We start from the raw sequence: 14545 nt of genomic DNA, 5'->3' as shown, positions 1-14545 counted from the left end.
TTTCTCAAAAACCCCAGTCGAATGAGAAAGGGCAGTTCAGTGTCAGCTGGTCTTGCTGAGACCAGATTGAGATGTAAACTTTGTGCCAGTGGAGTCCAAGGGCCATTTAGGGGAAACATGCAACATTTAACTCTGTTGTTGACTGGTTTCTGACCTCCAGTTCCATGGGTTGAGGGGAGGGACAGAGGCTCAACATTACTTACTGCATCTGGCATTCAGAGGGGATTTTGAGACATCTCCAAATCACATAGCTTGCATATTTATGTTGTTATGCTTTGAACTGTGAAAGATGTGCAGTCAGAGACGACACAAACTCTGTGTGGGACATGAGGGGATAGAAGAAAACATTTGCTATACGTGACTCAAAAAACAATGTTCAGTACAGTACAAAGAAAGTGCCTGGACAATTGACAGGTAAAAACATAAAGAACACATTAATGAATACATTCATGAAAAACATGAATACAACTGAAAAACAATTGTAGTTTGTTGCATGAAGTGGGGGTAAGTGAATTTGGCCTCAACAAATCGTCAAAATCTGGTACTATCAAGTTTGGATGGATTTTACAGGACATAGGCCTCTGCTGGATGCCCTTTTTCCAAACCCAGCTGGCTTTAACTAGTCCAATCAGTTGTCATAAAATCAATACTCACCTTGCTCTCAGATCTCAATAAATGCAGAGAGGGGAAAGGGAACGTCAACTGTGAAGCGATCTTTCTAGCCAGGTAAGCTCTGTCATTTCGGTCAGTCTTACTACCATCTAAAAAATTGTATGAAAAAATAATGATGTCAATTAAAATATTTAGGGATTACAATAAATTCAAGGTGTGCTTACACCTTACACTAGTAGTATCTCTGTTACACAATAATAGCAAATCCGCCAGACTGTCTTCTGGTATGTGAATGTTTCAGTGTGTGCAGCCTATCATTTTTGTGTTTTGAACAAAAAAGTGTTTGTTTCTTTGGCAACAATTTAAGTGAAACCAGCTATAATCAGCCTAAAACATGGAAACCTTGGAATACCATGAACTTGTTCAGGTATATATTTTCCCTCACTAGCATACTGTGCTGTAATTTAACATATTTTTGCCACTGTATCTGATGTTAAATGTCTGAATCATATTTATTTGAACTACTATAATCCTCCTCACTGTAGAGATACTATGGCTCTCGCCTGGAGATACATGGTAGTCTAAAGACCAGTGCATCATGCATGTCACCATCCACCCCAATACCCCAGAGCACTTTTGATGCACTTCGACAAGTCCACCCCTCGGTCTGCAAAAAGTATGCTAAGTCTCTCTGGTTTATAACCCCATATTGTTATATTGTTGTGTTCCTAATAATAAACATGTTGTAATTGATAACAGGCAAAATCAATAACATCTAATTCACTGTTTGTCTATGTGAAAAGCATCAATACTATATTTGCATTGCACCAGCATTGATCACTCTCAGTAACAATGCACCTTCAATGCATCAGTCTCTACTATCATGGGTGCTACTGTGCTGTTCTGCAGATACTCTGGTTGTGGGCTGGTTGTTCCTGAGAAGCTACAGGGCTGTAAGGTGCTGGATCTGGGCAGTGGCTCTGGCAGAGACTGCTTCATTCTCAGTAAACTAGTGGGCCAGAGCGGTCATGTCATCGGCATTGACATGACAGCTGAACAGGTAGGCTTACAGTGCCACACAATATATTTTGTGGGAATTCCCTATCTAATATCTTATCACAAATAAAACTGTGGATCACAAGTGATTTTCATACTATGTATCCTTTACCCAGATCCTGGCATCACGCAAATATGTCCAGTACCACCAAGAGAAGTATGGCTACGAGAAGCCCAACACCATATTTGTGCAGGGTTACATAGAGAAACTGAATGAGACGGGAATACAGAGTGGTTCGCTGGATGTTCTGGTGTGAGTAAAGCTGTTCCTTCCTTCAACACCCTTAGGCTTGCTTTCTGCTGGGGATCTATTCGAGTGTCTTACTGAAGAAAATCCCACACAACACATTTCCAATGACAATCCCTCCTCTCCATCTCCTTTGAGCTAATAGTCTGTTAAGGGAAAATGCCTTATCTATTTACCATTTATTCACTGACTGGCTCACAGATTGATTTATCAATTTGTTCCCTGATTGGTGACCTGATCCGTTCCCAGATACCCTGACTAACTGATGTCTCTGCCATCTTCCTGCCTGTCTGTCTGTCTGTAGGTCAAACTGTGCCATGTGTCTGTGTCCTGACAAGAAGCCGGTTCTCAGGGAGGCTTTCAGAGTGCTCAAGGTAACCTTCACACTCTCTGGTGGTCAGCCAATACCTCAGCAGCATGCTGCATGCCTCACATAAATATATAAAATATTGACTAAGTAGCAATGCTGAAATTGGAAACAAGACTATGTGATTTTCAAAGCTACTTGATTTACAAAGTGGCATCATTTTCATGAATCATTTGCTTTTCCTCATTTATCTTTGTCGGTATGTGAACCTATCGTTATGCAACACGCAGTGTGAAATCAGATACTCTATTGCCATCTGCTGATACTCTATTGCCATCTGCTGGAGAAACAATGAACTTTTGCTTATGAGGATATGGTTTGATTTGCCTTCACCTACAACATTGTAAAACATTTATTTTTGTAAAGATTAGCACCAAAATAAATGACCAAAATAAAACAATAAAACTATTCCCTCATAATATATCATATGATCTTCATACAATAATATAGTATTTTGATTGTCTCTTGAGCCTTCTTGTCAGAATTCTGATACATTTTATAGATTGGAAAATGTTTAATTCATGTCAAATCCTATGTATTTACAGGAGGGTGGGGAACTTTACTTTAGTGACATATATTCCAGCAAGGCTGTTCCGGAACATTTGAAACAAGACCCAGTTCTGTGGGGTAAGAATGCTTGATTTGTGACAGCTGACAGAGTTAAAAGTTGAATGTATGCTATCTGACAGGAATAATGATGTTGAGCCAATGCGAGACCCAATAACACACTGTTCTAGATACATTAAAATATCAACGTGGAGGGGGGTTTGAGTTGGTTGGGAATTGTTTAATCTAATGTCATGTTTTCTGTGTGTTGTGACAGGTGAAGGCTTGAGTGGTGCCCTCTACTGGCGAGACCTGATCTCTCTAGTGCACGAGGTGGGCTTTAGTACTCCATACCTTCTCACTGCAAGCCACATCATAGTCCACAATAGTGAGCTACAGAAGAAAGCAAGTAAGATGGCACATTAATGTCTGCCTCTCAATGATCTCATGAATAGGACAACGAGATGAAGGTAGACTTCGATGTCTAGCAAGGTGCAACCGTTCCATTCTCTGTTACCATCTCTCTTGAGCATTATTCTGAAACATGATTGGGTGAGAACAAAGGAATATAATGTTTAATTTCAACCACTTCCTTTAGCAACTATCAGATCAAAACATCTGTTTCTTTGTTTTCTTGTTCCCCACAGGTGGCATCACACACACCTCTGCAACTTACCGCCTCTTCAAGTTGCCCAAAAATAGAAAGCAGAGCGACGCAGTTGTGGCTTACAAAGGAACGGTCCCTGACCATCCCGACCTACTCAAGTTTGACATGTATCATTGTTTTGAGGTGTGTCCAAGTAATTTGTCACCAAACGTATTCCCCTATTAAAAAGCTGGCAAGTATTCCTCTTCTCCCTTTCTGGACCTGCGTTTTGCCTCTGAAGAGCTGTGTTCTGTGTTTCTGCTTGATCCCTACAGACAGACATAGAGGTAACCGTGGATGCAGAAATGGCAGCCGTGCTTCAGCATTCCCGATTCTCCTCTGACTTCTCCATCCAAAGCTCAGACAAACCTGCACCAAGCCCTAAATGTACCCCTCAGGTAAACCCTCTAGTATATTTCCTCTGGGCTATCCAGAAACCATCATGCATTTGTATATTTTTCCACCATACATATAGACCATAACAATATGTGCTACATTACATAAAGAGAAAGAAAGAGAAATTCGAGTCAGAAATTCTTATCATTGTAATTAATAAATCCTCATAAGTTGATCCTATGGTCATGTATCTGGCAGGGCTACATGTTCTCTGTTATGTAGAAGTACAGCACTTTTCAGCACCTTCATCCCACTCAGGTCACAGCATCACTCTGAGCAGGAGGAGGAGGCTTACCACACAGCTCAGCCCACTCAGTGTCTCAAAAGCCCTACTGCCGAATAGATAGCTATATGCAGTAGTCTGCAAGCACCAGTAGCTAATTCTCTTTCTCTCTCCTCTCTCTCCTCTCCTTTGTGATGTGCTTTTCAGAGCTGCCACCTTAATAACCCATTCCTACTTGCTGATAACCTCAAACTTCATTCAAAGCCCTCCACCAAGATTGGGAACACTGGAGAACCAGTGGAAAAGTATGACACTACCAACTGAAGGGAGATACTATTTTCTTCATGAAAATTAATATAATAAACATGTTACATGATTTTGTTAACTACATTTTTTTTGTGATTTGCAAATATATTTAATGTGGGCTCTGTTTAATTATTAATACATTGCTATTAGAAATGGACTGAGTTGGTCCCTAACCTTACGCCACACATTTAAGGCATTAAAGTGTAATCTAGAAAATACACACATTGTATCAAGGCTGTCTTTCTCTCTCTGGGAAAAATAAAGTTATTATATACCACACATTATTACCCTTATTCACAGTCATTGGTAATCACACAAGACACAAATATGTTCAAACCTTTAATAGTGAAGCTGACATGTTATTAAACAAAATCCAAACCGTTGGTTTTAAATGATTGGTTTCGTATTGGAAGAAAAGGAAAGGGAAAGTATGCAAGAATACAGAACTGAAAGTTGTTCATTACGTAATTCTAAAACTAGATCAGTGACGTAAATGCAGTCCAACAAGGCAGTACTAATCAAAAACAGAAAAGCGATCGCTTACCAGCTGCATTTATTTTTCCTCCATGCTTGCATTTCCCATGGCGCCCGCTATCGTGTTGGTTAACTGGGGGACATATTAACTGTTATTTTATTTCACTTGGATATAACTAGGTATTGTTTTACCTTTGTTGAAATTATTTTCGTTTCATTCTCAACCGGCCATGACCGTGGAGCAGAATGTCCTCCAACAGCATTCTCAGAAGGTTGGTACATCGTAGTGGCAATGTTTTCCTTCTTCGCCTGGTTGCTAGCTAGCAAAACTGCCAGAGAAAGTTAGCTTGTCGTTTGTTCCCAAGTGTGGCGTCAGATCCTTGGATATTTTCTCAATCGATTGTACAGTCCCTGAAAGTATTTACAAACAACATGCATCGTTAAATAATCCCATTGCCTTGTCAAAGAAATCACGAGGGCAGATTGGTATCCAACTACAGTAGCTAATTAGGTATCTAGACCTAGCTACATTGTCAGCAAGTTAGCTAGCGCGTTATCTTGCTAACGTTACAGCTAGCCCCGCTAACATAAGTTTACCAACAGTGACACGCCTATGAGGGCAACAGCTAGCTAGCTGGGTAACTAGCTGATGTCGTCAATTTAGCATTACATGCTGGTCGTTACTGGGTGGCCAAATGTTAGCTGTCTCAAGTTCAGACAATCTTTGCCCTGTGATCATCTGTCGTCAGATGCTAGCAGCTACGGTCAAATGTAGCTATATTGTTAGCTAGCTAGTCGGCTAAGGAGTCAGAAGCGTTAGAAGTAATTTACAGTTATTGATTGTTGAAGGGTTATACTAGCAAGTCAATATTGCTTTCACCATGCAAGCAAGACGCTTGATCCAGGCTGTGTGCTTGATCTGGTTTGCTAACGTTACTGAAATGACTGTTGGGATATGTTTGTTTACGTGCAGTGACTGCCAGGCAGCCAGGAGTGACAACGATGCAACTACATTACTGCAAGCTTGCTGGGTGTGGGTTGGTTAGTTATGACAGGTTACGTTAGAGAACATATATTTGATAAACATTTATCTAGTACAACTATGCAGATATGCATTTTTGATTGTAAGATGGAAAAACATTGGTCACATTGCACCTTAACTCTTATTTGGTTTTGGAAGAGGAGGTGCAACAACATTACTTCTTCATTTTAGTTAATTATTAGAGGGCAGAATGAGCAATAGGTTGTTAACCAACATTAACTATATGAAGCAAATGATCTTGCCTAGTACTAGTGAGCTGGCTGCTGACAGCATAGCCCTCACACCATAGCAGCTGGTTACGTAATTCAACTCTTTTTAGGTAAGGTAGCTAGGTAGCTACCAGCAGTATTACACTGTCATGGGATTTGTCTGAGGGTGTTACCATCCCTCAGATTACCATCCAGCACCACATCCTTTGATCAGTGTTGATGGTGACATGATTTGGCAACATGTTTAGACTCTACTCTCTATTGACTTAGTTCAGAACAGCAGGAGGTTTATCATCATCATGTTATTGGACTATATAAGGCTATTTTATATTGCTGCCCTGTGAAGTTGCAATACACCTAGGTAGTGACACACAATTAGCATTCAAAACACAAGTATATTTCCTTCATGCCTGGTTGCATGTAGACTTAAATTCACTCAGATTGGATATGGGATAAGATTTGCGTTTCTGAAACATTATTTTGTTGAAATAAAATGTTATCACAGAGAAATTAAGAAAATTGATTGCAAACAAATTGTCAATTATTTAAATGTATTGCATTGATATAATCAGTAACAATAGTACCTAATCAATTAGCTTCATTTCTCAGAGAGCAAATTATATTTTGACAAAATGTTTCAGTAATGCTTATCTTATCTGTTTCTAACTACAGAAATTATTTCAGAACAATCGGAGATGGTGGATGTCAAGTCTCTTTCTTGTGCTTTTTGTAAACTCATTGGTCTCGTAACACTAAGGAATGCTCATTCGTGTAAGGCTCGGTGTACTAGTGTCATTCACTGACCTCATGGTAAGGAGAGACTTTGTGCGACAGACAGACGCTCTAGACTTGCCACATGCGGATGAGTCGAGGTGTGTGTGGATCAGCTTCCAGGCAACTTGAAGCTGGTAGCCTAGTGGTTAGAGTGTCGTGCCAGTAACCGAAAGGTTGCAAGATCGAATCCCCAAGCTGACAAGGTAAAAATCTGTCGTTATGCCCCTGAACAAGGTAGTTAACCCACTGTTCCTAGGCCATCATTGAAAATAATAAGTATATGTTCTTAACTGACTTGCCTAATTAAATAACATATAAAAGGGGGCCTGACCTTTCATCCACTGTCACGTTCTGCCTGTGTAACCGATGTGAAATGGCTAGCTAGTTAGCGGGGTTCACTCAAGCCCAGGTAGGGGCGAGGAGAGGGACGGAAGCTAACGTGACCAAACTAAAATGCACTTTCTACAAGACAGTGGTTTGTTATTCACAACGCAAGACGGAGGTCTTGGATACAGCCCTTAGCCGTGGTATATAGGCCATATACCACTAACCCCAGGGGCGGAAATCCCGGGGGGGACACGACCCCCCCATCCATGGGAAAAATATGATTTGTCCCCCCCAATATATCACTGAAACATAACTATGTAATTTCAATAATATTAATACGCAATGAAAGCAATTGTGCTGATTATAGACACTTAATAGCGCGTTTTTAAGTTTCAAAAGATTGCAACCCCCCCACCCTTTGCCTCACAATGGTTTGATCCACTGCCAGTTCCTTAGCTTGCTAGGTAACAGAGAGGTCGTATCTACTGTCTGAAAGGCACTCAATACACGTAACTGACGTGAGGTTAATCCAGTCAATCGCGCACACACACTAGCTGAATATGCAGAGCTAGCGCGCAAATATTAACTATTAAGCTAGCTAGTACCTATTCCATTTATGTGGCGTCGTCAAAGATGGAATCAGCATGCAGATGATGTAAGTTAGTGCTTCAAAGTCCCTGTGATAAGGTTAGCGATAAACTGAAATCCAAACTGAACAGAACTACACTCTTCTACCATTGTCTTAAATATATTTAATGGTCTCGTTGCAAAAGCTAAATTGTCGCAAGTGAACTTTTATTTATTTATTTTATTTCACCTTTATTTAACCCGGGTAGCAAAGATTATAGCAAACACCACTGAAACTGAATTGGTGCTCGCTACCTTTGCAAATTCAGCTATTGTTGGAAGCCAGCCAATATGAAACAAACTATTAAAATTACAAAAGGTTGCAGCATATGTTGTGTAAATGGTGAACTCATACAGCTGTCAACTCTTGTCATTTTAATCCGTTTCACATTTGCTAGCTACCTTTTTTAGATTGAAGCCCAAATAGAATGATTGAAGATGATAGAAGCCCATCTCCTACTGTAAATAACCTACACACTGTGTGTGTAGCCAGCCAGCCAGCCAGGTAGAAAACTGGCAGAAAAATAAAAGACGGACATCAGAGTATTTTTCAATACACCAAAACGCATAGTAAGAACCCTAGTAGCCTAATATCTGAAAGACTAGTTGATAAAATGTTCATAAGAAAGAAATGAAATTCTAATGGAAATGTTTCACAATGATGTCATTAGGCAGAGCAGGCAACAGATGGCACACAGACAGCAGAGTTGGGGACAGATATGCAGGGACAGACTGGCAGAGACAGGGAGTCTCAGGTAAGTTTGTTGAGTCTTTGTTTGGCAACATTATGAAAGGTTCTCAATTTTTTTTACTTGTAAAATAGGAACATAATTGGAAAATGCCACGGATACCCCTACTCTCAACTTAAACTGGTGACTGAACTAAGATTTGTTAAAGGTATTGGTGTTGTGTAGTTTTGGGTACCGGTAGTTAGGAGTACGGCAGACACCTTATTTCTTTGGTTCCTCAATATACATTTACCATATTACAATGTAGGCTATGTTTTACAGCACTACTTTTGGTGTCCCCCTCAGGAATTGCTCTTGAGAAAATGTCATGTAATTGTCCCCTCCAAAGTTGATATCAGATTTTCGCCAATGACTAACCCCCGAGGTGCCTTATTGCTTTAATAAACCGGTTGCCAACACAGTAATGCAAGGAACTACACATTTAAATTCATAATAAATGCACTTTACCTGAAAAAGTAGTTGGGACAAAATTCTTGTTGCTATGTAACATAACCACAGGCTAGCTAGCAAGCGTACATTAAATGTATGCAAATACCGAGCATTAGCGCCACTTCTAGAGTGACTAACACTCGCCAATTATTTATTAATGTTGATATGAATGTTTCCATTTTATTGTGCACGAATTAAATAAATTGTCCCATGTTATTGTTTGTTGGCTCCACTAGAAATTGATGCCGTTCTTTTAGCTGGAGAAGATGCTGCTGTGTCGTTGTTCCACCGCTTTCTCGCTTCCAGATTTGGCATCCAGTAACTTTGAAGCGAGGTTTAGAATCTGTGTCCAATGACATACATTATTTCTCGTGCCTCTACTCCAGCATCCGACAGTTTCTGGATCTTGGTGGTTCGGAGGCAGTGGTTTGTGTAAATCTGCGACCTGCCAGCTGTTTTGAAGATCTTTGGAAACATTGTTGCGAGGATGTTCACTCCCATCGGCTCTTTTGTGTACCTGAAACGTATAAGACAACATAACGTTAGCTAATAGTTAGGTCTACATAGCGACCGGTTATATTGCCAGGATACATTAGAATGATTTAGCTAGCTAGCTTACAGTGAACCATAAAAATCCTGTAGAATGAGGTTCCGCTACGTTTGATGTCTTCCCAAACTCACAATGTATCCATTTTTCTGCACACCAGTCAGTGATGCAGGTAAATGCCACTTTGTTTATTTCACAATGTTCGTTTCGGATTCTCTCAAGTTCAATTAAACACACATTTTCTACACCGGCATGTCAAGCTATTGTTAATGTAGCCATTCTATCAAGGTAAAAAGGCGCAATGATATCAAGCTGAAAAGACGAAACGTCATAGTCATGGTATACGGTGTCACATACACACGGCTAAATGCTGTTTTAGCCAATCAGCATCCAGTATCCAAACTACCTCGTTTATGATTGGAATTAAGAGACACCCAATAAAAGTGAGGTTCTTTTGAATTCCAGTTTGGGGTGGAGTGTGTTTGTTTGGCTCAGAGAGAACTTGGCCTAGCAGCTGTCTCTGGGTTTGACTCACTGTCCTAAGAGCACTGCCTAGTAGTATTTACTGCCTAGCCTGCATGGGAGCTGGGCCAGAGAGACTGAGACGGAGGACTTGGTTGGTGCGTCGTTTATGTTCAGTTACTCTAACAGAGGTGTGAACTGTGTTTTCCCTCTCTCTCTCTTGTGGCCCTGTGAAACACAGGTGCCCCAGGCAGGACCAGAGTGAAACTCTAACTTTTAACCCTCTGTGAAATATCTGGAGCTAGTTGCTAAGGAGCTGCTGCACAGTGGACCCAAGTGGAGAACTAGTACACGCTACGCACCCATATATATTTTTACTCAAACATGGGCCGTCCATGATGACATCTTTGCAGCACGACAGCCACTTTTAACAGTGTAGGGCCTACTTACTGTACAAGCCTCTATGGCTACGATACCAGGACCTAGAATAGTGGCCTGAGCCTCAGGCCCTGACAGTAAGTGTTCTCCATCATTGTTTGGAGCGTTGGAGTGCACTCGGCCAGTAAGTGTAATGCACTGGCTCATTGTTTAGTGGACACAGCCATTGTGTGGTGGTAAGCCCTTGCATCCCAGCTGGGGTTGACATGCAACAGTTACAGCAGGGCAGACATGAGTGCACAGTGCAGTCTCATCCTCTCCACTAGCTAAAGCCTAACTGTCTGGTGTTTAGAGAAACGGTCAGGGGTCCAGATAAGGCATGCATGGATTCGGTAAAACATTGTTGTCTACTTGCAATGCAACACCCTCTGCAGCCTAGCGAGCTTGGTTCACTTATGATTCACTCAGACATTATGTGCTCCTGCTGATGTGTAGTGCAGTTATTGAAGTGATGGAGAGTGATGTGTGTCCTGTCCTGTTATGTCCTCTTCTCGCTTTCTATGAATCTCTCTGCCTCTGTTCCCCCCCAACATCTCTGACTGCCTGTTTCTCTGATGACGTGTGCATCTCTCGCTCCTGACAGCACCAGCAGACTCTACTGAACCAGCTGAGGGAGGTCACAGGCACCACAGACGTCCAGCTGCTCCAGCAGGCCCTGCAGGTAACACACACACACACAAGGCCCTGCGGTGCGGATGCAGTGATGTTTTTTTTTTTCTTCCATTTACTAAACAACTAACTACTTGAATTCCATTTTTATTTTTTTATTTTTTTGTGAGCCGAACGTGCTGTTTCTTAGAGAGAAATCAAATCATTCACGAGAGAAATCAAGTCAAGAACTATGGGGCTGAAAGGAGTTTTCATTTAGCAAATATCCAACCTAGTTCAGCACAGAAACGTGGTAATTAACTACAATGACCCTAATCCATTGCACCAGTTTTTTTCAGGCTCAGACAGTGACAGATTACGGTGGAAGAGGCAAAGCGAGTGGTTTCACTCGCCAAAATCTGTCCATAATAATCCCATTGAGTTTATATTGGCTTAATTTGGACCTACAGTGGGGGGAAAAAGTATTTGATCCCCTGCTGATTTTGTACGTTTGCCCACTTAAAAAGAAATGATCAGTCTATCATTTTAATGGTAGGTTTATATGAACAGTGAGAGACAGAATAACAACAACAAAAATCCAGAAAACGCATGTCAAAAATGTTATAAAATTATTTCCATTTTAATGAGGGAAATAACTATTTGACCCCTCTGCAAAACATGACTTAGTACTTTGTGGCAAAACCCTTGTTGGCAATCACAGAGGTCAGACGTTTCTTGTCGTTGGCCACCAGGTTTGCACTCATCTCAGGAGGGATTTTGTCCCACTCCTCTTTGCAGATCTTCTCCAAGTCATTAAGGTTTCGAGGCTGACGTTTGGCAACTTGAACCTTCAGCTCCCTCCACAGATTTTCTATGGGATTAAGGTCTGGAGACTGGCTAGGCCACTCCAGGACCTTAACCTCTCTAGGGTATGTGGGACGAAATCGTCCCACCTACTCAACAGCCAGTGGAATGGCGCGTTATTCAAATACCTTAGAAATGCTATTACTTCAATTTCTCAATCATATGACTATTTTACACCATTTTAAAGACAAGACTCTCGTTAATCTAACCACACTGTCCGATTTCAAAAAGGCTTTACAACGAAAGCAAAACATTAGATTATGTCAGCAGAGTAGCCAGCCAGAAATAATCAGACACCCATTTTTCAAGCTAGCATATAATGTCACATAAACCTCAAACCACAGCTAAATGCAGCACTAACCTTTGATCTTCATCAGATGACACTTCTAGGACATTATGTTATACAATACATGCATGTTTTGTTCAATCAAGTTCATATTTATATCAAAAACCAGCTTTTTACATTAGCATGTGATGTTCAGAACTAGCATACCCACCGCAAACTTCCGGTGAATTTACTAAATTACTCACGATAAACGTTCACAAAAAACATAATTATTTTAAGAATTATAGATACAGAACTCCTTTATGCAATCGCTATGTCCGATTTTTAAAATAGCTTTTCGGCAAAAGCACATTTTGCAATATTCTGAGTATATAGCCCAGCCATCACGGGCTAGCTAATTTGACACCCACCAAGTTTGGCCCTCACCAAACTCCGATTTACTATTAGAAAAATTTGATTACCTTTGTTGTTCTTCGTCAGAATGCACTCCCAGGACTTCTACTTCAATAACAAATGTTGGTTTGGTTCAAAATAATCCATAGTTATGTTCAAATATCCTCTGTTTTGTTTGTGCGTTCAAGACACTATCCGAAGGGTGACGAAGGGTGACGTGCCCGACGCGTTTCGTGACAAAACATTTCTAAATATTCCATTACCGTACTTCGAAGCATGTCAACCGTTGTTTAAAATCAATTTTTATGCGATTTTTCTCATAAAAAAGCGATAATATTCCGACCGGGAAACCCTGTTTACGTTCAAAGACAGAGAAAATAAAAACATGGTGTCGCCACGTGCACGCGCCTCAGTCTCATTGTCCTCAGATCGACCACTATCCAAATGCGCTAATGTTTTTCTGCCATGGCCTGCAAAGCCACCATTCATCCTTCTGGCGCCTTCTGAGAGCCTATGGGAGCGTTAGAAAATGTCACGTTATGCCAGAGATCCCCTGTTTTGGTTAGAGATGATCAAGAAGGCCAAGAAATAGTCAGAGAGAGCGCTTCCTGTTTGCAATCTTCTCAGGTTTTGGCCTGCAAAATGAGTTCTGTTATACTCACAGACACCATTCAAACAGTTTTAGAAACTTTCGGGTGTTTTCTATCCAAATCAAACAATTATATGCATATTCTAGTTACTGGGCAGGAGTAGTAACCAGATTAAATCGGGTACGTTTTTTTATCCGGCCGTGCAAATACTGCCCCCTATCCCCAACAGGTTAATGTGCTTCTTCTTGAGCTACTCCTTTGTTGCCTTGGCCGTGTGTTTTGGGTCATTGTCATGCTGGAATACCCATCCACGACCCATTTTCAATGCCCTGGCTGAGGGAAGGAGGTTCTCACCCAAGATTTGACAGTACATGGCCCCGTCAAATGATGCGGTGAAGTTGTCCTGTCCCCTTAACAGAAAAACACCCCCAAAGCATAATGTTTGCACCTCCATGTTTGACGGTGGAGATGGTGTTCTTGGGGTCATAGGCAGCATTCCTCCTCCTCCAAACACGGCGAGTTGAGTTGATGCCAAAGAGCTCCATTATGGTCTCATCTGACCACAACACTTTCACCAGTTGTCCTTTGAATCATTCAGATGTTCATTGGCAAACTTCAGACGGGCATGTATATGTATTCTTGAGCAGGGGGACCTTGCGGGCGCTGCAGGATTTCAGTCCTTCACGGCGTAGTGTGTTACCAATTGTTTTCTTGGTGACAATGGTCCCAGCTGCCTTGAGATCATTGACAAGATCCTCCCATGTAGTTCTGGGCTGATTCCTCACCGTTCTCATGATCATTGCAACCCCACGAGGTGAGATCTTGCATGGAGCCCCAGGCCGAGGGATGTTGACAGTTCATTTGTGTTTCTTCCATTTGCGAATAATCGCACCAAATGTTGTCACCTTCTCGCCAAGCTGCTTGGCGATGGTCTTGTAGCCCATTCCAGCCTTGTGTAGGTCTACAAGCTTGTCCCTGACATCCTTGGAGAGCTCTTTGGTCTTGGCCATGGTGGAGAGTTTGGAATCTGATTGATTTGACATTTACATTTAAGTCATTTAGCAGACGCTCTTATCCAGAGCGACTTACAAAATGGTGCATTCACCTTATGATATCCAGTGGAACAACCACTTTACAATAGTGCATCTAAATATTTTAAGGGGGGGGTTAGAAGGATTACTTTATCCTATCCTAGGTATTCCTTAAAGAGGTGGGGTTTCAGGTGTCTCCGGAAGGTGGTGATTGACTCCGCTGTCCTGGCGTCGTGAGGGAGCTTGTTCCACCATTGGGGTGCCAGAGCAGCGAACAGTTTTGACTGGGCTGAGCGGGAACTGTGCTTCCTCAGAG

General features: G+C 41.5%; 2 protein-coding genes across 10 annotated transcripts in view; both read left to right on the top strand.

The window, feature by feature from the left end:
* Nucleotides 1-662: 662 nt before the first annotated feature.
* Nucleotides 663-4671, top strand: LOC106568062 (arsenite methyltransferase). The gene is made up of 11 exons (XM_014138066.2): nucleotides 663-726; nucleotides 980-1039; nucleotides 1158-1288; nucleotides 1522-1672; nucleotides 1785-1921; nucleotides 2220-2289; nucleotides 2828-2909; nucleotides 3106-3237; nucleotides 3476-3618; nucleotides 3750-3872; nucleotides 4301-4671. The coding sequence occupies exons 2-11, from the start codon at nucleotides 1007-1009 to the stop codon at nucleotides 4415-4417; spliced, it is 1119 nt and encodes a 372-aa protein (XP_013993541.1). The 5' UTR covers nucleotides 663-726; nucleotides 980-1006; the 3' UTR covers nucleotides 4418-4671.
* A 240-nt stretch (nucleotides 4672-4911) lies between these two features.
* Nucleotides 4912-14545, top strand: part of LOC106567933 (ubiquitin carboxyl-terminal hydrolase 25) — a 55484-nt gene continuing 45850 nt past the window's right edge. For 4 of the 9 annotated variants that reach the window (XM_014137843.2, XM_014137846.2, XM_014137842.2 and 1 more), the window contains exons 1-3: nucleotides 4914-5145; nucleotides 8524-8607; nucleotides 11061-11138. In XM_014137843.2, coding sequence (XP_013993318.2) covers nucleotides 5104-5145; nucleotides 8524-8607; nucleotides 11061-11138 — 204 coding nt within the window. In that variant the 5' untranslated portion in view covers nucleotides 4914-5103. Of the gene's footprint in view, nucleotides 5146-8523; nucleotides 8608-11060; nucleotides 11139-14545 lie in introns of all 9 variants that reach the window. The other 5 variants (XM_014137841.2, XM_014137847.2, XM_014137845.2 and 2 more) reach the window with 3 other exon arrangements.

This window comes from Salmo salar, chromosome ssa13 (genome assembly GCF_905237065.1).
Source record: "Salmo salar chromosome ssa13, Ssal_v3.1, whole genome shotgun sequence".
Classification (NCBI taxonomy): domain Eukaryota; kingdom Metazoa; phylum Chordata; class Actinopteri; order Salmoniformes; family Salmonidae; genus Salmo; species Salmo salar.
Note: the sequence above shows the minus strand (reverse complement) of the source record. Positions and strands in the feature narration are given on the sequence as shown.

Coding starts and splice junctions, on each gene's coding strand:
- LOC106568062 (XM_014138066.2), top strand. CDS start 1,007: ATGGAAACCTTGGAATACCATGAACTTGTTCAG. Junction 1,922..2,219: donor GGTTCGCTGGATGTTCTGGT/GTGAGTAAAGCT, acceptor GTCTGTCTGTAG/GTCAAACTGTGCCATGTGTC. Junction 3,238..3,475: donor TGAGCTACAGAAGAAAGCAA/GTAAGATGGCAC, acceptor TGTTCCCCACAG/GTGGCATCACACACACCTCT.